Genomic DNA, 27,075 nt, shown 5'->3' on the forward strand with positions numbered 1-27,075 from the left:
ACCCCTCCCCCGGCCAACATCTCAGCACCCTCTGCAGCAACTTGTCCAAGCCCCCCCTCACCCAAATCCAGACAGCTGATGTTCTGAAAGAGCTGCAAAATCTGGATCCCTACAAATCAGCTGGGCTAGACAATCTGGACCCTCTCTTTCTAAAATGATCCGCTGAAATTGTTGCAACCCCTATTACTAGCCTCTTTCGTATCATCTGAGATCCCTAAAGATTGGAAAGCTGCCGCGGTCATCCCCCCCTCTTCAAAGGGGGAGACACTCTAGAGCCAAACTGTTATAGACCTATATCCATCCTGCCCTGCCTTTCTAAAATATTCGAAAGCCAAGTTAACAAACAGATCACCAACTATTTCAAATCCCACCGTCCCTTCTCCACTATGCAATCTAGTTTCCGAGCTGGTCATGGGTGCATCTCAGCCACACTCAAGGTCCTAAACGAGATCATAGCCTCCATCGATAAAAGACTGTGCAGCTGTCTTCATCGACCTGGCCAAGGCTTTCGACTCTGTCATTCTTATCGGCAGACTCAATAGCCTTGGCTTCTCAAATGACTGCCTCGCCTGGTTCACCAACTACTTCTCAGATAGAGTTCAGTGTATCAAATTGGAGGGCCTGTTGTCCGGACCTCTGGCAGTCTCTATGGGGGTGGCACAGGGTTCAATTCTCGGGCCGACTCTTTTCTCTGTATATATCAATGATGTCACTCTTGCAGCTGGTGATTCTCTGATCCACCTCTACGCAGACGACACCATTCTGTATACATCTGGCCCTTCGTTGGACACTGTGCTACCAAACCTCCAAACAAGCTTCAATGCCATACAACACTCCTTCCGTGGCCTCCAACTGCTTTTAAATGCTAGTAAAACTAAGTGCATGCTCTTCAACCGATTGCAGTCCGCACCCTCCCGCCCGACTAGCATCACTACTCTGGACGGTTCTGACCTAGAATATGTGGACAGCTACAAATACCTAGGTGTCTGGTTAGACTGTAAACTCTCCTTCCAGACTCACATTAAGCATCTCCAATCCAAAATGAAATCTAGAATTGGCTTCCTATTTCGCAACAAAGCCTCCTTCACTCATGCTGCCAAACATACCCTCGTAAAACTAACTATCCTACCAATCCTTGACTTCGCGATGTCATTTACAAAATAGCCTCAGCAAACTGGATGTAATCTATCACAGTGCCATCCATTTTGTCACCAAAGCCCCATATACTACCCACCACTGCGACCTGTATGCTCTCGTTGGCTGTCCCTCAGTACATATTCGTCGCCAAACCCACTGGCTCCAGGTCATCTATAAGTCTTTGCTAGGTAAAGCCCCGCCTTATCTCATCTCACTGGTCACCATAGCAACAACCACCCATAGCATGCGCTCCAGCAGGTATATTTTACTGGTCATCCCCAAAGCCAACACTTCCTTTGGTCGCCTTTCCTTCCAGTTCTCTGCTGCCAATGACTGGAACGAATTGCAAAAAAAAAATCACTGAAGCTGGAGTCTTATATCTCCCTCTCTAACTTTAAGCATCAGCTGTCAGAGCAGCTTACCGATCACTGTACCTGTACACAGCCAACCTGTAAATAGCACACCCAACTACCTCATCCCCATATTGTTACTTATCCGCTTGCTGTTTTGCACATCATCATCTGCACATCTATCACTCCAGTGTTAATGCTAAATTGTAATTATTTCACCTCTATGGCCTATTTATTGCCTTACCTCCCTACTCTACTACATTTGCATACACTGTACATAGATTTATCTATTGTTATTGACTGTACATTTGTTTACATTTTACATTTTAGTCATTTAGCAGACGCTCTTATCCAGAGCGACTTACAGTATATGTGTAACTGTGTTGTTTTTGTCGCACTGCTTTGCTTTATCTTGGCCAGGTCGCAGTTGTAAATGAGAACCTGTTCTCAACTGGCCTACCTGGTTAAATAAAGGAGAAATAAAAAATTATAATAATAACTAACCCCTAACCCTAGCTTCAAGTCCCAATCACGGTTCAACTCTTACCCTAGCCTCAACCACAACCCTATTTATCTTCAAGTCCACATCAAGGTTCAAACCTAACATCAACCACATCCCTAGCTTTAAGTCCAAACCATGGTTAAATCCTAACCCTAGCTGCCTGCAACCCTCATTTTGGCATAACCTTGGTTTATCATACTTTTATCCTACTTTTCTTTTTGGACCCGTAAGGTGCTGAAGCTCAGCATGGCACTCTCTTTAACAAGGTGCAGGAGTCTGGCTCTGGGAAGCCCAGCTCAATTTAACCACTGCATATCTGAAGGGAAAGGGGATAGCTAGTCAGTTGCACAACTTTAACCCAACCCCTCTGAATCAGAGCGGTGCGGTGGGCTGCCTTAATCGACATCCACAGAACAGTTGTCTGCGGTTAACTGCTTTGCTCAAGGGCAGAACAGCAGATATTTCCAACATGCCGGCTTGGGGATTCTAACCAGCGACCTTTCGGTTACTGGCCCAACACTGCTAACCGCAGGCGACCTACCGGTGTTTGTGTGAGGGGGATGCACTGATTTCTTTTGTTTTATCTGACAGGTTTACTCATCTAAACTCAAGTTGTGTTCACTCTCTCCTATATCAACAGAACGTCACCGCAATCTGATCTTCTGTCAGAGCTAGGTGTTGAGCCATTTCTACTCTACTACACAGTGAAATCAGTCATGACCTTTGCACTTCACCCCTATGGTCAAACATATGAGACGAAAGCACAAATAACCCAAAAAATCCATGCTAGCAGGTTGGGAGAAACATTTAGAAAATAGTAAAAAAGACACTGCTTTGTTTGGCCAAGGAGGGTCATCCATCATAATTATAATTAGAAAGTGTCACCTCACCTTTCTGCCAGATCAGCGGCTGATTAAATATTCTCTGGCTGCAGCCAATAATTGAATTGTGTGTGTATGTGCGAGCATGTGTGTAAAACCCAAGGGCTGCTGGGAAAAGCAAAATTAATTACGCACAGGTCTGGCGCCACTAATGAGCGGGCCATGATTAGCTGCATATTTATTCACATTGGGTTGTTGGGCAAGGTTCACCATTCTCTGGCAGAAAAGCTGTTGGAACTGTAGTCACTACTAGTGAGACATTAGCAGGTTATATACATGAAAACCTATCCACCTGTCAATCATTAGCAGGTGATTAGTCCAGTCTTTTACCTGTATGTAAACTACATAAACATGGACTATGGGCTGGGTAAAATCTGTATCACAGAAGATCCGTGTTCAAATGTAAAGGTAATTTTCGATTGAGCCGACAGCCTATGCAGCGTTTACCGTGAATGCTGTCTCCGCGAACAGTGCCTTTAAAATTTAATTTGAGCTATAAACGCAGATCTTCCGTGATACGGATTGAATCCAGCCCTTCAAGCATTGGTCATTAGCTCAGATATGAGGTTTAGGGGATGGATTCAATCCGTAGCACCGAAGATTAGCGTTGTAGCGCAGTAGAAATGATAAGATCATTTCCGATTGAGTACATGCAGTCTCTGCGGATACATTGCCTTTAAATTTCAAATCACGTCATAATGCTGATCTTCGGCGCTACAGATTGATTCCAGCCTTTAAAGGCAATGCTCCCGCGTTCACGGAGACTGCATTCACAGTAAACGCTGCATGTCGGCTCAATCAGAAATGTCCTTCACATTTCAATTGCACTTTACTACAGAACTTCCGCAATGCAGATTGAATCGAGCCCTTAGGCTCTAACTGAGATAGTGTTTACTTCGTTTTACCTGTGGTGAGGGAATCAAGGACACATAAACCAACAGTAAAAAATAAGACAATTTATTTTCAGTTCCCAAACTGTAGTCAAGTTAAAAATTATATTCGCAAACCATGGGCTGGTGTTACCAGAGCCTAATTTCACATCACAAAACAGAATCACTGACCACCAACAAGACAAGATACTGGTCTGTACAAAACTATACAAAGTCAAATCTAGTACACAGAGAATGAATGACTTCAGAATCAAGTCCACCGCTTGGAACTTGCTGAACCACCTTGCTAAACCTGACTACTCAAGTGCAGGACATATCAGTCTGGTGAAGAGACATGATGATGTAAGACAGGGTTTCCCAAACTCGGTCCTGGGGCCCCCCAGGTGCATGTTGTGGTTGTTGCCCTAGGACTACAGAGCTGAATCAAATAACCAACTCATCATTAAGCTTTGATTATTTGAATCAGCTGTGTAGTGCTAGGGCAACAACCAAAACCTGCACCCGGGACCGAGTTCGGGAAACCCTGATCTAGGAGACGTGCCACAGTTACACACACATCAACTCCAACCATGGGCCCTGCAAAATACATTTCTGGGATCATTCACCCACTTGACTTGGAGGGGAATCTCAAGATAAAATTGGTGGGCATTTTCAACACAAGGACCATGAGAGGCTGAGGCCATCATGAGTTTCATCCAGGTTCTGACATTCATGTGTAAACGGAGAGAAGCTGAGGAATATTACAGTGCTATGGAGGGCTAATGGGGTTAGGAAAAGCTCAATTGCTAAAGCTTGTCCTCCAAACAGTTTGCATGAAGGGTGTTGTTAAGGTAACTCCAGATATAAGGTCTGAGACACTCATGCCACAAGCACAGTTTGGATAATGCTTCAGTCAGTGAAGGGGCACTTCACCATGGCACAGGCCATTTGCTACACACGACATAAAGGATACAGAGGTCAGCCAGTTGTACAATGTGGAAATGATCTCTTGAAGGAGATTTGAGAGGGACATGATGAAATTGAAAAATAAAAAAAATAAAAATCTGACAGAATTCATGGACACACGACAGTACAACTTCTGCCTCCTCTCTCTACTCACACTGAATGACATACAGCCCAATGAACACACTATGGGATCAGACTAGTTTGGACCAGCTGTCCACTTATGACTGACAGCACAATGCAGCACTACTTAAACACTAGTGATGGGGGGGGTCTATACAGTTACATATTGGGATATTATTTGACAATATTTTGTATTGTTTTGACAATATCACAATAATATTTTGGTGCTAGTTGCCTGTACCTGCACCAAAACGCCAGTATTTTTCCTTCCATTTCTTGTTCTCCATTTTATTTTGTATTCACAACTTTTATTTCCATGACTGATCAACATTCGTTCCTCATGGATCTCTCTCTTGTCCCTCTGCAGCAGATATATGGTGAGCAATATGTTCGGGAAAATCGACTCACAATAAAATCACAGTATGGAATCGCAACACATATGGAATCGGCACATCATGCCTAAATCGTGAGGTCCCTGGCAATTCCCAGCCTTATTGAACATAGTTTATATTGATCTGGAGAGACTACCATCAAGAAAACAGCCCCTTGTAGGGTACAGTAGGAGATGGAACAACTAAAGGTTTCCTGCTTGGACACTGTAGCCAGTGAAGGATTATAATAAAGGCTTTGACAGATTTTCAAGGTATATCAAATACCCTTTAAAGACAATACCTTTTCAATGTTTCATCATTGTTTTTTTTGTTTGTTTTCTTACAATCACAGAAATAGAAAATACTGCATTCTAACAGCCGTATACTGTATCTCTCTGCACGTAAAAATGGAGGGACGCTATGTGGATTTGCTGACAGAAAAGGTCTGTTACGGGAGCCTCATGCCTTATACAAGTTCTACCTCTGCTGGCCTATGTCTGAACTGCGGCTGGTACCGAACAATAGGAGGGGAGCTTTCCAAGCCCTCTCAGCAAGGCTCATCCAGTGATGGTATGGTACACATACAGGTGATATTTAGTGGTGAGTTCAAGTGTTTAAGTCTTAACAGAGAAGATCTAGAGCCCAAAACGAGCTGGGGTGCGCTTTGGGGTCATGGGTGCCTCCTCCTTCCTTCCCGGGGTGCAGATTTTCACAGCCCTATCGAGACAAAAGAATAAACAATTGTCAATGGCAGAAGAGAATAAACATTTTTAAAAACTTGCCATGTCAAACATAATGGGATAGGCTAGCAGAGAGGGAGGGACAGGCTAGCAGGGGGGGAGGGACAGGCTAGCGGGGGGGGGGGGAGGGACAGGCTAGCGGGGGGGAGGGACAGGCTAGCGGGGGGGGGAGGGACAGGCTAGCGGGGGGGGAGGAGGGACAGGCTAGCGGGGGGGGAGGAGGGACAGGCTAGCGGGGGGGGAGGGACAGGCTAGCGGGGGGGGAGGGACAGGCTAGCGGGGGGGGAGGGACAGGCTAGCGGGGGGGGGGAGGGACAGGCTAGCGGGGGGGAGAGACAGGCTAGCGGGGGGGAGAGACAGGCTAGCGGGGGGGAGAGACAGGCTAGCGGGGGGGAGGGGGGAGGGACAGGCTAGCAGGGAGGGAGGGACAGGCTAGCAGAGGGGTAGGGACAGGCTAGCAGAGGGGGAGGGACAGGCTAGCAGAGGGGGAGGGACAGGCTAGCAGGTGGGGAGGGACAGGCTAGCAGGTGGGGAGGGACAGGCTAGCAGAGGGGGAGAACAGGCTAGCAGAGGGGGAGAACAGGCTAGCAGGCGGGGAGGGACAGGCTAGCAGAGGGGAGGGACAGGCTAGCAGAGGGGAGGGACAGGCTAGCAGAAGGGAGGGACAGGCTAGCAGAGGGGAGAGACAGGCTAGCAGAGGGGAGGGACAGGCTAGCAGAGGGGAGGGACAGGCTAGCAGAGGGGAGGGACAGGCTAGCAGAGGGGGAGAACAGGCTAGCAGAGGGGGAGGGACAGGCTAGCAGGGGGGAGGGACAGGCTAGCAGGGGGGGAGGGACAGGCTAGCAGGGGGGGAGGGACAGGCTAGCAGGGGGGAGGAACAGGCTAGCAGGGGGGAGGAACAGGCTAGCAAGGGGGAGAACAGGCTAGCAGGGGGGAGAACAGGCTAGCAGGGGGGGAGAACAGGCTAGCAGGGGGGAGAACAGGCTAGCAGGGGGGAGAACAGGCTAGCAGAGGGGGAGCACAGGCTAGCAGAGGGGGAGAACAGGCTAGCAGAGGGGGAGAACAGGCTAGCAGAGGGGGAGAACAGGCCAGCAGAGGGGGAGAACAGGCCAGCAGAGGGGGAGAACAGGCCAGCAGAGGGGGAGAACAGGCCAGCAGAGGGGGAGAACAGGCCAGCAGAGGGGGAGGGACAGGCCAGCAGAGGGGGAGGGACAGGCCAGCAGAGGGGGAGGGACAGGCCAGCAGAGGGGGAGGGACAGGCCAGCAGAGGGGGAGACATAGGCCAGCGAGGGGGAGACATAGGCCAGCAGAGGGGGAGACATAGGCCAGCAGGGGGGAGACATAGGCCAGCAGAGGGGGAGACATAGGCCAGCAGAGGGGGAGACATAGGCCAGCAGAGGGGGAGACATAGGCCAGCAGAGGGGGAGGGACAGGCCAGCAGGGGGGGGGGGGGCAGGCCAGCAGAGGGGGAGGGACATGCCAGCAGAGGGGGAGGGACATGCCAGCAGAGGGGGAGGGACAGGCCAGCAGAGGGGGAGGGACAGGCCAGCAGAGGGGGAGGGACAGGCCAGCAGAGGGGGAGGGACAGGCCAGCAGAGGGGGAGGGACAGGCTAGCAGAGGGGGAGGGACAGGCTAGCAGAGGGGGAGGGACAGGCTAGTAGGGAGGGATAAGCGGACGCCGCTGACAGCAAAATCTATAATCTTTAATTACAGCAGCGCGACACTGACACTACCCAGGATTCCCTCCTCAGTCCTCACACACACCAGCAATTATAGCCATCAGGTCATAACCCAGTCCTTCCCTTCATCCCTCAGTCCCCCCGCCCCCCCAGCTAAAGTCACATTTGACAAATATATTTATTTATTAAATTAAACTTTAATTTAACAAGGTTATTTCTAGAGGCTAAGAAAGTCGTTCACCTTTATTTTCCAATGTCTTTCACATACACACACACACACACACACGTCCTGAGAGGCCTGCTGGTAGGAGGATATGGAGAAGTGAGGAGGACAGCCTGGCTGAGATTAAAGCCAAACCATAACTAACGTGCCTCCCTTTCCATAATCCTCAGTAAAAAGCAGAGTTTGGAAGCAGGATGGATCATTCTAGGTCTAGTAGACAGACATATTGTTGTCAAGTGCTTTAAGAGCTCTCTGTCTGAGGGCCACTCTTCTTTCCACACACAGGTGTTTGGTGAACACAGCACAGAGGGAAGACAGCACCCTCATTCCTACCACCACCTTCACATACAAGGACAGAACACTTCTCTCAGCTCTGCATTTACATTGAATAAAAGCTCCCATAAAATCACTGACTTAGAGCTTTGAGCCCACTTATCTGAATAAGGGTGGGGGGTTGCTGAATGACAGACAGGAACCAGATCAAAATGTGTAGTAGAAGTGTTTCATGGGGCCCCGGCACGGTGAAGGGATGCTTGTATTCACAGGCAGAGTCGGACAAAAGCAGCTGACAGCCCACGAGAGCCGGCCATGTTTATTATCATAATTCTAAGGCGCTCGCTCTCTAATCTATTCCTTAATCCTCTGCGTTTTAATGTGATTATTTTGGAGACTGTCTGACAGACACACAGACTCTTATTGTTAATTAATAATCAGATTTATTGCTATATCAAAGTGTTCCTTTTTTCCTCCCAAACCCATCTCTCTTTTGTGAGCCTTATGGAACAGGTGCAAAATTAAAAAAAAAGTGTCCCTTCTAATTTGAAAATAAACGCTGTCTCCTTTCTCCCCTCTGCTGTGGCACCATTTAAATTGTAGCAGTAATGGGGGTCAGCCAGGAGTCAATATTATTTATTTTTGTCTCGTCTGGAGGGACTGGAGGTGAGAAAAGCTCATCATGGAAAGAGAGAGGTAGAAAAGACAGACGATAAGAGAGGAGAGGCAGAGATAATTAGAAAGAGATGGGTAGAGAAGACAGAGAGGATAAGAGAGGAGAGGCAGAGATAATTAGAAAGAGATGGGTAGAGAAGACAGAGAGGATAAGAGAGGAGAGGCAGAGATAATTAGAAAGAGATGGGTAGAGAAGACAGAGAGGATAAGAGAGGAGAGGCAGAGATAATTAGAAAGAGATGGGTAGAGAAGACAGAGAGGATAAGAGAGGAGAGGCAGAGATAATTAGAAAGAGATGGGTAGAAAAGACAGAGGATAAGAGAGGAGAGGCAGAGATAATTAGAAAGAGATGGGTAGAGAAGACAGAGAGGATAAGAGAGGAGAGGCAGAGATAATTAGAAAGAGATGGGTAGAGAAGACAGAGAGGATAAGAGAGGAGAGGCAGAGATAATTAGAAAGAGATGGGTAGAGAAGACAGAGAGGATAAGAGAGGAGAGGCAGAGATAATTAGAAAGAGATGGGTAGAAAAGACAGGATAAGAGAGGAGAGGCAGAGATAATTAGAAAGAGATGGGTAGAAAAGACAGAGGATAAGAGAGGAGAGGCAGAGATAATTAGAAAGAGATGGGTAGAGAAGCAGCAAAATTAACCCGTTTCTACAACTCGGAAGGGGCCCATTCTGGAAAACTAACATTTCCCATTGACCCCCATTGTAAAAGAGCAAACTTCGCCGTCGATTTTTTGTTATACAGAAATAACAAAACATGCTGAAAAGCTGCAGTATTGCTCAATGTACATGTAGCCAGGTCAAAAATCACAACCTACGGTTCGCAATGCTCCCACGTAGGGAAATAGAGCCTGTGAGGAGAGCACTGTGGCTTCAGGCTATTCGGTGTGGGAAATGTAGGGACGCGGTGTCCAAGTAGGGTACACGTAGCTATGTGTGTGTAAAACATTTAATCACAGGTAAGACATTTAACTTGTTAAGTACAGTCTGGTTGTAATTCCACTCACCACTTGTGAGTGGAATTACATGTATAGTCTATTTGTTTGTGGTGTTGGTCTTGGCTAGCTTAATGTTCTGGTTGGTAGCTAGCTAGCACTCACATGGCTAACGTTAGCGCCGTCATGAAAAGGGGCATGAGGGAAGCCTTTCAATATTACGTTTTTCTAAGTAGCGGGAACGCTTGGCAATGTTGAAAAGTCATCTTTAGACATGTACTTTTCTTAAATGTAGCTTTGTAAGAAACCTGCGTTTGAAAAACGTCAAGATTTTGCTGTGAGCCAATTGGGTAACCAAGGTAACCACAGGTCATTTTCCCGGTGTATTTAATAGCGACTGGGACTATTGTCAGAGTGAAACCTCTCTGTGAAGAATAGATGAGTGTATACCTGACGGTGCCCACGTTGCTCTTCCTGTTCTGATCCTCTCTCCTGCTCCTCAGTTGCTGCTCTGCCAGAGACATCTCCTCCTCCATGTTAGTGATCTCCTCCTTGGCCCGCCGCCGGTTCTCCTGCACACAGAGAGAGAGGAACAGAGGGGTGAGAGGAGAGAAAAGGACAGCGGGAGGAGGAATTAACCATGAGACGTAGGGAGGGAGGAAGTAAAGGCCGAAGAGCTTACCATCCTGCTCTTCCCTGCCTGTTTGACGCTGTAGAACATAGGCCCCAGCTCAGCCAGCCACTCCCCATCCACCGCAGTCACACACTGCATGTACTCCTACAGGAGGGACATCAAACACAGGTTACAACATTAGAACACAGTAACAGAGCTAGAAGGATGATATACACGACAGCTCTTTCTGGTGAGTCAAGGTGTAGAACATCGTCTCTGAACAGTCCAGATCAGAGCGTAGCTGTGTGGAGGCTGGGTCTGTTACCTTGGTGGTCATGACCAGCTCGTGGTAGGTGATGTAGTCTGGGGTGTAGCCCATGCCAAACAGAGAGCTGGTGGGGTGGAGGTGGCACGGCATCCCTGTCCTCACGTTCACATACTCCCCTATGCCCTTCAGCTTGGCTGCCTGGTGGAAGTAGGCAGCACAGATACACTTCCTGATGATGTCCCAGTCTGAGCCACAGGACACCAGGTTCATCCTCTGCTGCACCATGATGTCTTTGAGCTGGGAGCGGACCTCGCGCACCTGAAACGCCCACAGACAGAGACACGTTAGCTACCGGAGAACCAACACAACAGGACATTCAATACACATTGCTCAGTGTGTGACTATTGTGATGTAAAGTGGTAATGAAATGCATTTGGATCCTAAGCCAGGGAGACTGGTCAGAGAGGGTGAAGGACAGGGGCGTGGTCTGACCTTACGCATGGCCTTGGTATGGATGAAGTGTTCGTTGCACCAGATGCTGGAGTAGTTGTTGTTCTTCCACTGCAGGTAGACGTTCAGGTAGGTCAGGTGGTCGCTCTCTGGGACAGAGAACTTCTCCCTCACCTGGTCACTCTCCTCCTCACGACCCTGGAAAGGTCGGGACACAGAGGAAATACAGGGGTTACACAACTGTCCAGTGTGTAATGTGAATTTTTCTTAACAGTAAGATAAACAAATATTGGCAACACATTAAGACCTTCATTGGTTGGCGGTCTCAATGACATCTACCTTAGGCCTGTAGAAGATGGCCGGTACAGACAGCATGGAGACGATGATGAGGATGTCAGCACTGCAGCCCATGTCACATGATACGATCAGCATCTTGGACAGAGCCGGGTCCAGAGGGAACTCCACCATCAGCCTCCCAGTGGGTGTCAGGGCACCTGAGGGGGAACACAATAAAGGTGACACCTTCCTGTCTATATATGAGTGAGAGAGAGTGAGAGTGAGAGAGAGGAGAGCTAACAGGAGGATGGTTACAAAAACATATTTAAATCAAACTTTGCCAGCTCTGATTTAAATGATTACATGACAGACTATAAAGGAGCTTAGAGGGAAAGTGCAGAGGCAGAACAGGCTGTAATGGCCAGGTAAACCTTAATCAGAGATAATCTGCTGTTAACACACCACACAGGCAAACGTCAAAAGTCCTCCACAGACACCAAATCCCCTAATCCCCAGGGATCTGGCTCAGATGAGACAGAGATGAGACTCAGCCAGTCAAATCTAACAGAGGATAAAGCACTATGCAATTACTCCACTACCTACGCCACAGTGCTACCTAGCTCTGTACTTTACGGTGTGCAGTGTGTGTACATACCATTACAGCAACCTATTGACTAGTTCCATCATCCAAGTCTCTCCTCGCAACACATGAAGTAGTTATTGTTAATCTGTTGGCTGTATGCTGGTGGGGAACACATACTTATCCCACCCTATTTTAACCTTGTTTTCTGAGATTATTTATTATATTTGATCAATTTGTACATTTAGTGGCCTAATCTTGAGTGATGTGGTCCAGGCCAGGGCAGAGACCCACCTGTGTTGTCCAGGGCCCCCAGGATCCACAGCTGGTACATGGAGTTGAGCATGTTGTCCTCGGGCGGGGGGTCCATGAAGTGGAAGAGCAGCAGGTCCTGGACCCCCAGGGATTTGAGAAGCAGCACCACGTTGGCCAGGTTGGTCCGCTGAATCTCTGGGATGGTGGTGGTCAACATCTCATTCTTGAAGGCGCTCTGGGTGTACAGCCTGGATGGACAGAGGAGGAGAGAAGGAGAGAGGGAGAGATGGAGTGAGAGCGAATAATCTAGCAGACACTTTTTCTAAATGCACAAATGCTCCATAGAGTGACAGGTCTGGAGATGCTGTCTTCACCACCTGGTTAAACCCGCTCTGCATGGCACCGATATGATTTCACACTGCGCTCTAACCCTGTAACAATGGCACAGTGCTCTAACCCTGTAACAATGGCACCGTGATTGAGAAGCCTCCGTTTCCATGAAAGCTGAACGCTCCCCAACTGACATTTAGAGAAGGGCAAAGAGACAGGCCTACTGCACATTATAAACATTTAACCAAGCTACTTATGAGGTATTTACTATCCAAACTACTTAGAGCAGCTCCCATTGCTGCTTCAGACTGATAGGTCTGGCCTAACAAAGCAGCTCTCAACCATTTCAGTTAGTGGCTAATCCCTCTGAAGTGTGTGCATTATGGAGGAATGATCTGCGTTTGTTTACGCCGGGTTGTGTGAATGTCCTCGGGGCTGGAGATGTGCGGTGTGTGTGTGTGTATTGGGTGCAGTCACAGCTAAGAGGTGCTTTGAGTAGCAGATTCGCCACACAAGTCGAGTCACCCAGCATGGCGCGCACACGTCACCTCCCGCCCCTCCAAACGCCTACCCCACCCGCTCCACTCCAAAATTGATTCTTCACAGATCTGAGAGTGTGTGTGTGTGTGTGGGGGGGGAGTAATCTTGGTAGAGGGGGCTTTTATAAAATTCCCAGCTCATTTACAAGGCAAAACAATCATGTGCCTGGTGTGTTTGTCACCATCTCCCTCAACTTGGGAAAGTATGACAGATAGGTGAAAGGTCAGGTAAAAGGTCATGTGAAATCTCAGAGAGAACAGGCTTTTGTGTCACATTCTCCCTGCTGTAAACAGAGTTAAACTGCATGAAATCCTGTGGAGATTAGGATTCTCCCTCCTTCTCTCCCTCCCAGCCACTGATGGCTTTGAAAGCAGCCCAGCCGCCTTGCAGATCAGAGGCCTGGACAGCCCATCTGAGGGGAGCTCTGATGTGCATCAGCCAGAGGATGAAACACCAGCGGCGGCATTACACACAACACACACACACACAATCACGCTTCAGACAGACACCCGTTTCAGCACGGCTTACCATACAAAAGGATGCTAATGTTGTTAGCTGGTTTTCTACCTTTTTGGGGGATAGGAGCGGTTGGAATGAGATAGCAGGCAGAGTGAGGAGAATTGTGTAATTCAGCCTGTTTATTCCTATATCTAGGCCCAGAAAGACATGAAAGGGGGAAGATATGGCTGATCTAATATTGTAGTTCCAGACTGCTTCAGTCAGATGTAGAGGAGTATTGAAGTATCTTTCTAGAAGACAGGACACTCTTGACATGTGAATACTCCCTTCCTGCTAGCCCTGACTGGAACTCTAAAACATCACACTAAGGTGACACCTTCATTATGGCTCCATACTTCTCTACAACAACTGGAGGAGAAAGGAAGCTCTCTGGAAACTGAGGAAAGTGGGAGGACTGCACATTTGGAGTGTGAGACTGCGTGAGTGTGAGTAAGTGTGCGCTTGTGTGTGTGTAGACAGTGACTTACCTGTAGCACTGTCCCGGCCCTGTACGTCCTGCTCTGCCTGCACGCTGGTTGGCGTTAGCCTGGCTGATGGGGTACACCTGCAGGGCATCCATGCCAATGCGAGGGTTGAACACCTGTCAAAGAGAACACATCAACAACAAACACAGAGAAATACTATCCTAACATGGTGTGTCTTATTTCATTTGATAGTCTGGGGAAGATAGTGAGGGTGACAGGGTACCTTGAGTTTGCAGTATCCAGCATCCACAACAAACATGATACCATCCACAGTCAGGGAGGTCTCGGCGATGTTGGTGGCAACGATGCACTTCCTCACACCATCTGGAGCCTGGCGGTTAGAAAACATAAAGACATTAGCTACACGTCACTTTACCAGTAAGAAGGACGTGTTCCTTTTTGTGTAATATACAGTGCCTTCGGAAAGTATTCAGACCCCTTGACTTTTTCCACTTTGTTACGTTACAGCCTAATTCTAAAATGGATTAAATTGCTGTTTCCCCCTCATCAATCTACACACAATACCCCATAATGACAAAAATAAATGTTTTACATAAGTATTCAGACCCTTTACTCAGTACTTTGTTGAAGCACCTTTGGCAGCGATTACAGCCTCCAGTCTTCTTGGGTGTGAAGATACAAGCTTGGCACACCTGTATTTGGGGATTTTCTCCCATTCTTCTCTGCAGATCCTCTCAAGCTCTGTCAGGTTGGATGGGGATGGTCGCTGCACAGCTATTTTCAGGTCTCTCCAGATATGTTAGAGATCGGGTTCAAGTCCAGGCTCTGGCTGGGCCACTCAAGGACATTTGTAAACTTGTCCCGAAGCCACTCCTGCATTGTCTTGGCTGTGTGCTTAGGATCGTTTTTCTGTTTGACGGTGAACCTTCGCCCCAGTCTGAGGTCCTGAGCGCTCTGGAGCAGGTTTGTCAAGGATCTCTCTGTACTTTCCTCCATTCATCTTTCCCTCGATCCTGACTAGTCTCCCAGTCCCTGCCGCTGAAAAACATCCCCACAGCATGATGCTGCCACCACCATGCTTCACCGTAGGGATGGTGCCAGGTTTCCTCCAGACGTGACGCTTGGCATTCAGGCCAAAGAGTTCAATCTTGGTTTCATCAGACCAAAGAATTTTATTTTTTACTGGTTTTGCTTTGTCATTATGGGGTATTATGTGTAGATTGATGAGTAAATGTTTTATTTAATACATTTTAGAATAAATCTATAACCTAACAAAATGTGGAAAAAGTCAAGGGGTCTGAATACTTTCTGAATGCACTGTATATGCATTCCAACAACCTAACAGCAAGTATGCTTGTGTACAAAGGATACTGCAATATGTTAAGATTTCCAACTGTACATGTTAGTGTAACAGTAACTGGGTGTTATTGGTTACCTTCTGGAAGATCTTGGCCTGGAGGTCAGAGGGTAGCTGGGAGTAGATGGGCAGTACAGTTAGAGGAGGGGCGCTCTCCAGATCCTCCAGACGCTCCACGATCTGGTCTGACGTCACCTCGATGTCCTCCTGGCCAGGCATGAAGATGAGGATGTCTCCCCCCATACCACTAAGGTGGATCTGTAGGGCCTGCTTCACTGCTGCCTCCACATAGTCTTCCTGGGGAGTCTGCACTCAGATAACACACAACACTGTTAGAATACACAGCAACCACACACTACCTTGGTACAAATAACAGTAGTCTTACTCCATGACTAAACCGGCCCCGCGGCTGCGTCCATTGTGCGCGTGATCATTTTCTCTATCGCCACCAGGCGCGATCATTACACGCAGGTTAAAATACCAAAACCAACTGTGAATCAATTCTATTCATTTCAGGAAAGGTCGAAACACATGAAACGTTCATGGACATTTAGCTAGATAGCCGTTGCTCGCAGTTTCTCCTGGGATGTTATTTTACCCAACATGCAAATTGTCCTCTTTTTAGCTGGTTCTTTTTGTAAATTTGACAAATGTGTGTGTTTCTCTACTATGACGATTAACCCACGGACAAAAGTGAAACCAAGTTAGTTCTTAGTTATAACTAAGTTAGTTCTTAGTTATCTTTGATTAATCTCTCCTTGTTAGTCTTTAAAGCACCCACATTGTATCTTCGTGAAAACCAACAAGGAGATGGGAGAGGCATCTGAAATAGAACCAAGTAGGGTGGATGAAATGACTGAAAAACATGCACGTGTACATTTATTTTGCAACCCTCGCGCACGAAATGTGGCCGGTCTAGTCAGGGTATAAGTCATTATACAAATGAAATGGCTGTGTTGACTCCCTGTAAAAAAATATATAGAATAATGAATGGATGTTGAACGGAGAGTTGGACACAATACCTTGCTGAATAAGATGTCTACAGGGAATGTTCTTCCTGGAATGTGGAATATGGGAACGTTGCCGAAAAATGCAGCAAATTTGTCAGAGTCCATGGTGGCTGAGGTGACTATCAGCTTGAGGTCAGAACGCCTCGATACAACCTGGAAGAAAAGGACAGAGACAGAGTTCTACTACTGCTTACAAGACAACCAAAGCCTCAGAATAAAAAATATGCATGCAAAATAATTACAATTGAATAACATCCAGGGAGTTGTAAAAGTGTCTCCCTGGTCTGGCAGTCTAAGCCACTGCCCTGGAACACATGTATCACTGCCAGTATGGGTCTGAATCCGGCCCACTGCTCTTTCAGCACTCTTGATCCTACCTTCACCTCTATACCACTCTATCCAATAAACATACAAAAGACTGGGGGGGGGGGGGGGGGTGTCTCACTCACCTCTCGTAGCAGGCCGAACAGCACATCTGTGTTGAGGGAGCGTTCGTGGGCCTCGTCCATGATGACAGCACTGTAGTGGTCCAGATCTGACTCTCTGAGAGACTCTCTCAGCAGGATGCCGTCTGTCATGTACTTTATCACAGTCTTCTCCGACGTACAGTCCTCAAAGCGGATCGCATAACCCACCTGCAAAGCAAAAAAACGGAATGGTTTAGTAGTGAACTACATACATTTACATTCCACGTATGAATTACGGCCTTCAAACGACAGTGCTACGGGTCAACCAAAGAAACGAGCTGGCGAGGAGAGTTCCATTACAAGTTGTAGAATGGAAGCGGTGTACAATCTCTGAATCACCACTAGATAGCGGTGTTGCACAACATATGAATACAAGCGTCAAATCCATAAGGAAAAAACCAATACAGCACCATGACTCAACATCAACTGACAGATGACCTCTACACACAGTGAACATTGAAATCCGGTGGGGAAAAAACACTTATTGTGTTCTGGAGTACTTCTGTTCCTCTATAAACAAGTTAATTGCAGTTCATAAACTCTTGCCAGGTCTGCTACACTGGGTTAATTGATAAGACTAGTTATCCACTGCTTTGACTGATCCATAGATCAGCGTTTCTAAGACCTAGTTAATGTTTGTCTAGTGGCTCCTCCATCAGCCAGCGGAATGCTCACCTCCTCTCCCAGGTTGCTGCCCAGCTCCTCGCTGACTCTCTTGGCCACGCTCATGGCTGCCACTCTGCGGGGCTGGGTGCAGCCCACCATGCCGTAACTGGTGTAGCCGTCCTCGTGAAGGTACTGGGTCAGCTGGGTGGTCTTCCCACTGCCCGTCTCCCCCACCACGATCACAATGCTGTTGTCCCTGGAGAGAATCACATCACAACCAATAACATTACAATCCTGATGGGACTTTCAATCTTACAAAACTATGGAAACATGAATAACGGCTTACAAAAACATATCTGGAAGTATATTTGTCAATGATTTACAAATGCTGTCTAGCATTACCTAAGTCACCTTTGATGTGGTCATTCTCTAACCAAAGGTAAATCACATATGAACATTCTGACTTCACAGCCCCAAACTCCCCCCTTCATTGCCATACATGTCTTATCCTACACCCTGAATGAAAGCCTGCATCTGGGGTAAGGCTGGGGGTGACGTGGTCCCAGGACAGCCAGGCCGGGTCTAGTAGAGTAGCTACCTGATGATGTTGAGCAGCTGCTGCCTCACAGCGAAGATGGGCAGATACTGCCTCTGCTCCAACAGGGTCTTCTTCTTAGCAAACTCACTGCTGGCCTCACTCTTATCTTTCATGTGGTCTGCAAACTTCTGATCCGTTCTGGAGGAAGGAAGGAAAGGAGAGGGAGGGAATTAATGAGCTTGTCACATGTTCTTGTCACAACAGATGTTTAATAAACATTCAGTATGGAAACAAAATAAGCCTTTAGCAAAAGGCGTGTTACCTGTAGTCCACCTTGCCATCCTCGCCCACTGGTTTGCCCCCAGAGCTATCCCCGTCCTCGGTCTTCTTGATGCCCATAATGTCACCCAGCTTGGTGCCTGCCAGCTCCCAGTGTTTCTGTTGAGCCTGGAGAAACAATCAAAATAACAGTCAGATATTCAGCCAGTAACCATAGCATCAAGTACTGTATAGCTGTTTTAAACATTGCCTCCACTCCACTCAGCCCACCTTCTTGCGTTCCTTCTGCTCGCGGTGCTTGCGGACCAGCTGGCTGCCCTTGCGGGAGATGATGGCCATGTCAGAGGTGGCGTCTTTCACAGGGATGACAGGCTCCGGCTACAGCACAGAGAGACATCAGCAACAGTACGCATTCAGTACACATTCAGTACACAGCAACTCTGATAGTAAGTCCACTAGTTATTACTCAACCAGTTCCAAATACTTTACAGCAGACTCTCACAATCCCTCAACAAGCTTGCAACAGCTCTCCGCCAATGGCTCAGATCTTAAAAGTATATACACTCCCCAAAATATTTGGAAAGTGAAGAAAAAATATTTGTCTCTATACTCCCGCATTTTGAATTTGAGATCAAATGTTTTATACGAGGTGACAGAACAGTGTGTCACCTTATTTGCATAAGTATTCAGATGCTTTCCTAAGAAGCTCAAAATTGAACTCAGGTGCACCCTGTTTTCCATTGATCATCCTTGAGATATTTTTTCTACAACTTGGAGTCCAACTGTGGTAAATTAAATTGATTGGACATGATTTGGAAAAGCACACACCTGTCTACAGTTGAAGTCGGAAGTTTACATACACTTAGTTTGGAGTCATTAAAACTCGTTTTTCAACCACTCCACAAGTTTTGGCAAGTCGGTTAGGACCTCTACTTTGTGCATGACACAAGGAAAATTTCCAACAATTGTTTACAGATTATTTCACCTAATCACAATTCCACAATTCCACAATTACATACACTAAGTTGACTGTGCCTTTAAACAGCTGGAAAAATTCCAGAAAATTATGTAATGGCTTTAGAAGCTTCTGATAGGCTAATTGACATAATTTGAGTCAATTGGAGGTTTAGCTGTGGATGTATTCCAAGGCCTATGTTCAAACTCTGTGCCTCTTTGCTTGACATCATGGGAAAATCAAAAGAAATCAGCCAAGACCTCAAAAACTGTAGACCTCCACAAATCTGTTTCATCGTTGGGAGCAATTTCCAAACGCCTGAAGGTACCACATTCATCTGTACAAACAATAGTACGCAAGTATAAACACCATGGGACCATGCAGCCGTCATACCGCTCAGGAAGGAGACGCGTTCTGTCTCCTAGAGATGAACGTACTTTGGTGCGAAAAGTGCAAATCAATCCCAGAACAGCAGCAAAGGACCTTGTGAAGATGCTGGAGGAAACAGGTACAAAAGTATCTATATCCACAGTAAAACGAGTCCTATATCGACATAACCTGAAAGGCCGCTCAGCAAGGAACAAGCCACTGCTCCAAAACCGCCATAAAAAAGCCAGACTACGGTTTGCAACTGCACATGGGGACAAAAATCATACTTTTTGGAGAAATGTCCTCTGGTCTGATGAAACAGAAATAGAACTGTTTGGCCATAATGACCATCGTTATGTTTGGAGGAAAAAGGGGGAGGCTTGCAAGCCGAAGAACACCATCCCAACCGTGAAGCACGGGGGTGGCAGCATCATGTTGTGGGGGTGCTTTGCTGCAGGAGGGACTGGTGCACTTCACAAAATAGATGGCATCATGAAGTAGGAAAATGATGTGGATATATTGAAGCAACATCTCAAGACATCAGTCAGGAAGTTAAAGCTTGGTTGCAAATGGGTCTTCCAAATGGACAATGACCCCAAGCATACTTCCAAAGTTGTGGCAAAATGGCTTAAGGACAACAAAGTCAAGGCATTGGAGTGGCCATCACAAAGCCCTGACCTCAATCCCATAGAAAATGTGTGGGCAGAACTGAAAAAGCGTGTGTGAGCAAGGAGGCCTACAAACCTGACTCAGTTACACCAGCTATGTCAGGAGGAATGGGCCAATATTTACCCAAATTATTGTGGGAAGCTTGTGGAAGGCTACCCAAAACGTTTGACCCATGTTAAAAAACGTAGAGGCAATGCTACCAATTACTAATTGAATGTATGTAAACTTCTGACCCACTGGGAATGTGATGAAAGAAATAAAAGCTGAAATTAATCCTTCTCTACTATTATTCTGACATTTCACATTCTTAAAATAAAGTGGTGATAGTAACTGACCTAAGACAGGACATTTTTACTAGGATTAAATGTCAGAAATTGTGAAAAACTGAGTTTAAATATATTTGGCTAAGGTGTATGCAAACTTCCGACGTCAACTGTATATAAGGTCCCACAGTTGACAGTGCACATCAGAGCAAAAAGACTTGGAGAAGAGTCCACAAAATGTCTGCAGCATTGAAGGTCCCCAAGAACACAGTGGCCTCCATCATTCTTAAATGGAAGAAGTTTGGAACCACCAAGACTCTTCCAAGAGCTGGCTACCCGGCCAAACTGAACAATCGGGGGAGAAGGGCCTTGGTCAGGGAGGTGACTAAGAACCCGATGGGCACTCTGACAGAGCTCCAGAGTTCCTCTGTGGAGATGGGATAACCTTCCAGAAGAACAACCATCTCTGAAGCGCTCCACCAAATCAGGCCATTGTAGTGGCCAGACGGAAGCCACTCCTCAGTAAAAGGCACATGACAGGACTCTCAGACCATGAGAAACAAGATTCTTTGGTCTGATGAAAACAAGATTGATCTCTTTGGCCTGACTGCCAAGCGTCACATATGGAGGAAACCTGGCACCATCCCCACGGTGAAGCAAGGTGGTGGCAGCATCATGCTGTGGGGATGTTTTTCAGCGGCAGGGACTGGGAGACTAGTCAGGATCGAGGGAAAGATGAATGGAGCAAAGTAGAGAGAGAGATCCTTGATGAAAACCTGCTCCAGAGCGCTCAGGACCTGAGACTGGGGCGAAGGTTCACCTTCCAACAGGACAACGACCATAAGCACACAGCCAAGACAGCGCAGGAGTGGTTTTGGGACAAGTTTCCGAATGTCCTTGAGTGGCCCAGCCAGAGCCTGGAGTTGAACCCAATCGAACATCTCTGGAGAGACCTGAAAATAGCTGTGCAGCGACGCTCCCCATCCAACCTGACAGAGCTTGAGAGGATCTGCAGAGAAGAATGGGAGAAACACCCCAAATACAAGTGTGCCAAGCTTATAGCGTCATACCCAAGAATACTCTAGGCTGTAATTGCTGCCAAAGGTGCTTCAACAAAGTACTGAGTAAAGGGTCTAAATATTTATGTAAATATGATTTAAATTTTAGATTTTTAATAAATTTGCAAACCTGTTTTAAAAACCTGTTTTTGCTTTGTCATTATGGGGCATTGTGTGTAGATTGTGGGGGGGGGAGGGGGGGACGATTAAATCAATTTTAGAATAAGGCTGTAACATAACAAAATGTGGAAAAAGTCAAGGGGTCTGAATACTTTCCGAATGCACTGTATATTTGGCTGCTGTGTTGTGCTGCTGAAAGGTGAATTTATCTCCCAGTGTCTGGTGGAAAGCAGACAACCAGGTTTTGCTCTAGGATTTTGTCTGCGCTTAGCTCAATTCCTTTTCTTTTTAGCCTAAAAAAAAACTACTCCCTATTCCTCACCATGACCCCTAACATGATGCAGCCACCACCATGCTTGAAAATATGAAGAGTGGTACTCCGTGATGTGTTGTGTTGAATTTTCCCCAAACATTTCTTTGTCACATTCTTTGCAGTTTTACTTTAGTGCCTTACTGCAAACAGGGTGCATGTTTTTGACTATTTTTTTTTAAAATTGTGCACAGACTTCCTGCTTTTCACTCTGTAGTTACTCCACAATACTAACTTAATTGACAATGTTGTTGCTCCATCCTCAGTATTCTCCTATCATAGCCATTGAACTCTGTAACCGTTTTAAAGTTACCATTGGCCTTATGGTGAAATCCCTGAGTGGTTTCCTTCCTCACCGGCAATGGAGTTAGGAAGGACGCCTGTACCTTGGTAGTGACTGGGTGTATTGATATGCCATCCAAAGTGTAATTAATAACTTCACCTTGCTCAAAGGGATATTCAATGTCTTCTTTTGATTTTTTTTCCCAGTCTACCAATAGGTGCCCTACTTTACAAGGCGTTGGAAAACCTCCCTGGTCTTTGTGGTTGAATCTGTGTTTGCATTTCACTGCTCGACTGAGGGACCTTACCGAGATAATTGTATGTGTGAGGTACAGAGGTATTCATAAAAAAGATCCTGTAGAACACTACTATTGCCCACAGTGAGTGAGTCCATGCATCTTATTAAGCACATTTTTTACTCCTGAACTTATTTAGGCTTGCCATAACAAAGGGGTTGAATACTTATTGACCCAAGACATTTCAGCTTTTTAATTAATTTGTAAACATTTCTAAAAAGATAATTCCACTTTTACATTATGGGGTATTATTGTGAGTTGGGCCAGTGACCCAAAATCTCAGATTAATACATTTTTAATTCAAGGTGCAACAACAAAATGTGTAAAAGTAATGGTGTGTGAATACTTTCTGAAGACACTGTATTTGGACAAATTCACTAATAATGTATTAAATTCTGTGAAAGTTTAGTATTTGGTCCCATATTCCTAGCAAGCAATGACTACATTAAGCTTTTGAGCCTAGAAACTTGTTGAATGCATGTCAAATCAAATTGTATTTGTCACATACACATGGTTAGCAGATGTTAATGTGAGTGTTGCGAAATGCTTGTGCTTCTAGTTCCAAACATGCAGTAATATCTAACAAGTAATCTAACCTAACCTAGCATGTGCAGTTGGTTTTGGTTGTGTTTCGGATTATGTCGTGCCCAATAGAAATGAATGGTAAATTGTGTCATTTTGGACTTACTTTAATTGTAAAGAAGAATAGAATATGTTTCTGAACACTTCTACTTTAATGTGGATGCTTGCATGATTACAGATAATCATGAATGAATCGTGAATAATGATGAGAGAGAAAGTTAGAGGCATAAATATCATACCCCCCAAAAATGCTACCCTCCCCTGTTATTGGTAAAGGAAACAAAACCCGAAGCACATTTAACTTCTTTAGGAAAACTGCCCTAATGTTGGAAACAAACATCATTATACTGTTACCTAGAATCACCTTTATTTATTTTCCAAGCTATAGTACAGAATATTTTACATACAGCAGGTTTTTAAAGGACCAAAGAGAGTGGTCTGCTTTGCGTTTTCATTTTTGCCATGGAAAAAAAATATTGCGCCACTGTTATCGTCAAAGCCCTAGTGTCGCCTCACAAAACATTTGATCTCAAATCCAAAATGCTGGAGTATAGAGCCAAATTAAAAGTTTTAGTTTCCCTGTCCAAATAAATAGGAAGCGGAGTGTTGGTAATTTCATTGGCCCATAACGTGCTGTAATGATGTATTACCTGCTTGGTGAAGACAATCCTCCCGTCCAGGAAGGGAGGGACCAGGTTGTGAACCAGCAGGTGGACCTTGGCAGCGTTGTCCTCCTCAAAGTCATCATCCACCTCCAGCCTCTGGACCACTCCACTGGTCAGCATACGGTTAGTCTCCCAGCGCTCATTATCCTGGCAGGAGGAACACAACACGCATCGTTAAACACAGTCAACACACACAATTTAAACCCATGGATGGTATTAACGATAACTAAACGGGCTACATGCACCCAGGGCTGGAGGTGGTCATAGAGTAGCAACACAGTGCCATACCTCATTTATCTGTCGTCTCTGGGCAGAGATGCGTTTCTGTGTCTGCTTCTGCAGGATCTGCTCTCTTTTCTTCACGTAATCCTCAGAGGTGGAGGTCAGTGGGTTGTGGAACTCGTCATAGCCTTCGTCCATCATGTACCAGTCTCTGTCCGCTTGCTGCAACACCGCAGGGCAATAGTCAATACATAGAAATGTGCATTTATGAATGTTGGGAAAGCTATTCATTTGTGTTACTGCCAAGACTCCACATGTCCACTGACCTTTTGGTCCTCCTCCCACTGCTGCTTCTCATCATCATTATCAAAGGTGATGCCATTCTCTCCTTCATTCTTACCTGGGGCACAGAGACACAATTCACAAACATCAGCAAGCCTTATCAGAGCATTAATAAGAGCTCAAACGTGACTGGGGGAAGAGGGAGAGGGGAAGGAGGAGGGGCTTACCTTTCCCACGGGACAGACGAGGAGTGGAGCCCAAGTGCTTCCTGTCATTGGCCCATTCGTTGTACTTGTATGATGGGGTGGGAAGGGGTGTGTCATCAGGATACCGGCCTCTGACTGACCTGGGAACAGAAACAACAAAAGTTAATTTAAAAGCTGAAAATAACATTTCTAATAGCCACTGAAAAGGAGTATTTTAATAGTACTATTAAACCCAGTTGAATTAACATACAAGTGTTGAGCTGCAGTTGCTTACTTGTCCTTCCTCTCACTCTCCCGTCCAGTGCGGGGGCTGCGCTCCGACCGTTCAGACTTGTCAGAATCCTTGTGTGAAGGGGCAGGAGAGGGAGATTCCCAGTGGGAACGGCGTGAGCTGGCATAGCCGCTGTCATCCTCATCCCAGCTGGTGCGCGAGGGAGTGCCATCTGATTCAAAGGGTATGAGGAATGGAGGGAGAGAGAGTGGTTTGTGTATTGTAAGCGTGACCTAAGGACGTTAAAGGACAGCCTGTCCGGAGGTGTGGCAGGGTTACTGACCTTTGGGGCGTGTCTGGGGCGTTGGAGGCTCCTCTCTCTTGCTCCCCCGGCTGATGCGTTCGGAGGACCAGCCTTCTCTCTGTGAGCGCTCACTCCTCTCACTGCGGTCTCCACGCTCCGACCGGCTGCTGCCGCCGCCGCGGCTGTGACTGCGCTCCCGCTCATCTGCCATCAAAACAGTTAGTAATTACTTCAGTCAGAAATACACAACAGATAGAAAAGATTGCTATTGCCAGAATATTAACAATGTGCATGCAGATGTATACATTTTTTGTTCACCTCTTTCACCACTTTGATCTCTGTCTGTATCTCTGATCCTCTCTCTGTCCTTCTCCCTCTCTCTGTTCTTGTCCTCTTTGGAGGAGGCGTACATTCCATGCTCACGCCGGTCTTTCTCCCTCTGCTGGTGTTTGCGACGGAACTCTTCACTGACTCCTCCAGGGTTAGAGGGTGTCTCTGAGCCAGTCACACGGTACTTCCTGCTGCTTTATGAAACATAGAATAAAGTGTCAATAAGACAACGCTGAACGCATCAGTTTAGATCTCTCGATAGGGAGAGTTTGTATTCTATGCCAGTACGAAAAGAGGCTACAGTAACTCAAACCAAATCACAAATCACATACCTCTCTTTTTTACCACCCTGGTCCTCCTCGTCTTTGTCTTCTTCATCAGACCCAGAATCACTTTTCCCTTCCTCCCAATCCTTGTAGGAGGATACCTTGGATTTCTTGTTATTCCTGTCATCACTGTCAGCCTCAGCCTGCTCCTTGCCCTCACGCTCCTTTCTCTTTTGAGCTGCCAGCAGATCCAGGCCCAGGAGAGAGGTGCGTGGAGTGGGTGCACGAAAGACATGAGGCTCTACTGCTGCACTCTTCTTCTTCACAATCAGCCCGCCAACCTGCGCAGTGAGGTCACTGCCCTCCAGTCGATGCAGTGACGCATCATCCTCCATGGTCTCAAACAACTGTCTGGATTGGATACCACATTTTTGGGGAGATTAGCCAACTAGTAATTCTGTAACGTTAAGGATGTGTCAGATCATTTAGACCTTAACACTTAACCAAAGGCACTTTGCATACGGAAATTTGAACGACTTGAGAGATTAATACATTAAACTAATCGATCAAAAGTATAAAATCGCTTGAATAATTCACGGAATGCATTTTAGATTGCTACAGTAGCTAACTACGTAGCTATTTAGTCAGTACTGTAGCTACACTAGCTACTTACATTATATTTGTTACACCTACATCTAACGCCAATGAACGACCGGCAGAAACGATTATAATTTAGTGACAGACGTGACCTCAAATAAAACACCTTAAAGTAGATAACGTTACCTAGCTACATAACTGGATATCGCTCAGCCAATGAATTAAATAGCGAGCTAGCTATTACGTTACAAAAAGGAAATTAAACTAATAGGTACGACTATACACCCGATATTACAGTACAGTTATAAAATCCCATTTAATAAAACACGGGCTTGCTTACCTTTAACAATAGGTGGTGAGTCTATCAAGACGCTTACACTAGCTAGCTATTATTTTTTTTTAGCGAGCTAGCTAAACCTGCCACATGTATTTATTGTAAATCAAAAAACGATCTTCAATAACATTAACAGCCCGAGTTATTGGGTAAATAACATTCATGTAAGTACGAAAACTGTGCCACCCACTTGAAATGATTCAAACCATTAGCTATTATCTTTTGTAAATTATGCGTTTTTTGTTTACAAAGACAGAAGCCGCCATTGCTATCCCACAATTCCACGGGATATTCCTAAAAAAAACTTTATTAAAATTCTGTACCAGAACACTGGGTAATCGACTTTCTTCTTTGTGTGGCTAGTTGTGTGACTAGTTGCATATTGCTGCGTTTCGCAGGTTGGAGTGCGAATTGCACATTTTGGTCACCGAAAAAAGGGAAAATGAGAATAGGACCACCATCTAACCCTGCACCTATACACTTGAATCGTACTACACTGGCTTTGACGCTTGT

At 46.2% G+C, this 27,075-nt stretch overlaps 1 protein-coding gene across 3 annotated transcripts; it reads right to left on the reverse strand.

Moving 5' to 3' along the window:
- Nucleotides 1–3,811: 3,811 nt before the first annotated feature.
- LOC115167268 (pre-mRNA-splicing factor ATP-dependent RNA helicase PRP16) lies at nucleotides 3,812–26,867 on the reverse strand. Of its 3 annotated transcripts, none has more exons than XM_029721515.1 (25): nucleotides 26,569–26,867; nucleotides 25,698–26,042; nucleotides 25,354–25,556; nucleotides 25,075–25,239; nucleotides 24,795–24,963; nucleotides 24,542–24,660; nucleotides 24,359–24,432; nucleotides 24,099–24,254; nucleotides 23,796–23,957; nucleotides 18,512–18,619; nucleotides 18,285–18,409; nucleotides 18,023–18,160; nucleotides 17,494–17,680; nucleotides 16,801–16,986; nucleotides 16,364–16,504; nucleotides 15,420–15,647; nucleotides 14,247–14,354; nucleotides 14,027–14,139; nucleotides 12,210–12,418; nucleotides 11,399–11,553; nucleotides 11,102–11,257; nucleotides 10,667–10,927; nucleotides 10,411–10,506; nucleotides 10,179–10,300; nucleotides 3,812–5,913 (listed from the first exon to the last, which is right to left on the reverse strand). In XM_029721515.1, exons 2-25 carry the CDS (start codon nucleotides 26,024–26,026, stop codon nucleotides 5,832–5,834), a joined length of 3,792 nt encoding a protein of 1,263 aa, XP_029577375.1. In that variant the 5' UTR covers nucleotides 26,027–26,042; nucleotides 26,569–26,867; the 3' UTR covers nucleotides 3,812–5,831. The 3 variants fall into 3 exon arrangements, with proteins under 3 accessions (XP_029577375.1, XP_029577373.1, XP_029577374.1); XM_029721513.1 differs by having other exon boundaries at nucleotides 25,354–25,559; XM_029721514.1 differs by having other exon boundaries at nucleotides 25,354–25,559; nucleotides 26,753–26,866.
- Nucleotides 26,868–27,075: the final 208 nt, after the last annotated feature.

Source organism: Salmo trutta, chromosome 29 (genome assembly GCF_901001165.1).
Source record: "Salmo trutta chromosome 29, fSalTru1.1, whole genome shotgun sequence".
Taxonomy (NCBI): Eukaryota; Metazoa; Chordata; class Actinopteri; order Salmoniformes; family Salmonidae; genus Salmo; species Salmo trutta.

Coding starts and splice junctions, on each gene's coding strand:
- LOC115167268 (XM_029721513.1), bottom strand. CDS start 26,026: ATGGAGGATGATGCGTCACTGCATCGACTGGAGGGCAGTGACCTCACT. Junction 16,505..16,800: donor TGTTCGGCCTGCTACGAGAG/GTGAGTGAGACA, acceptor CTTTTCTTCCAG/GTTGTATCGAGGCGTTCTGA. Junction 12,419..14,026: donor GGGCCGGGACAGTGCTACAG/GTAAGTCACTGT, acceptor CTGTCCATCCAG/GCTGTACACCCAGAGCGCCT.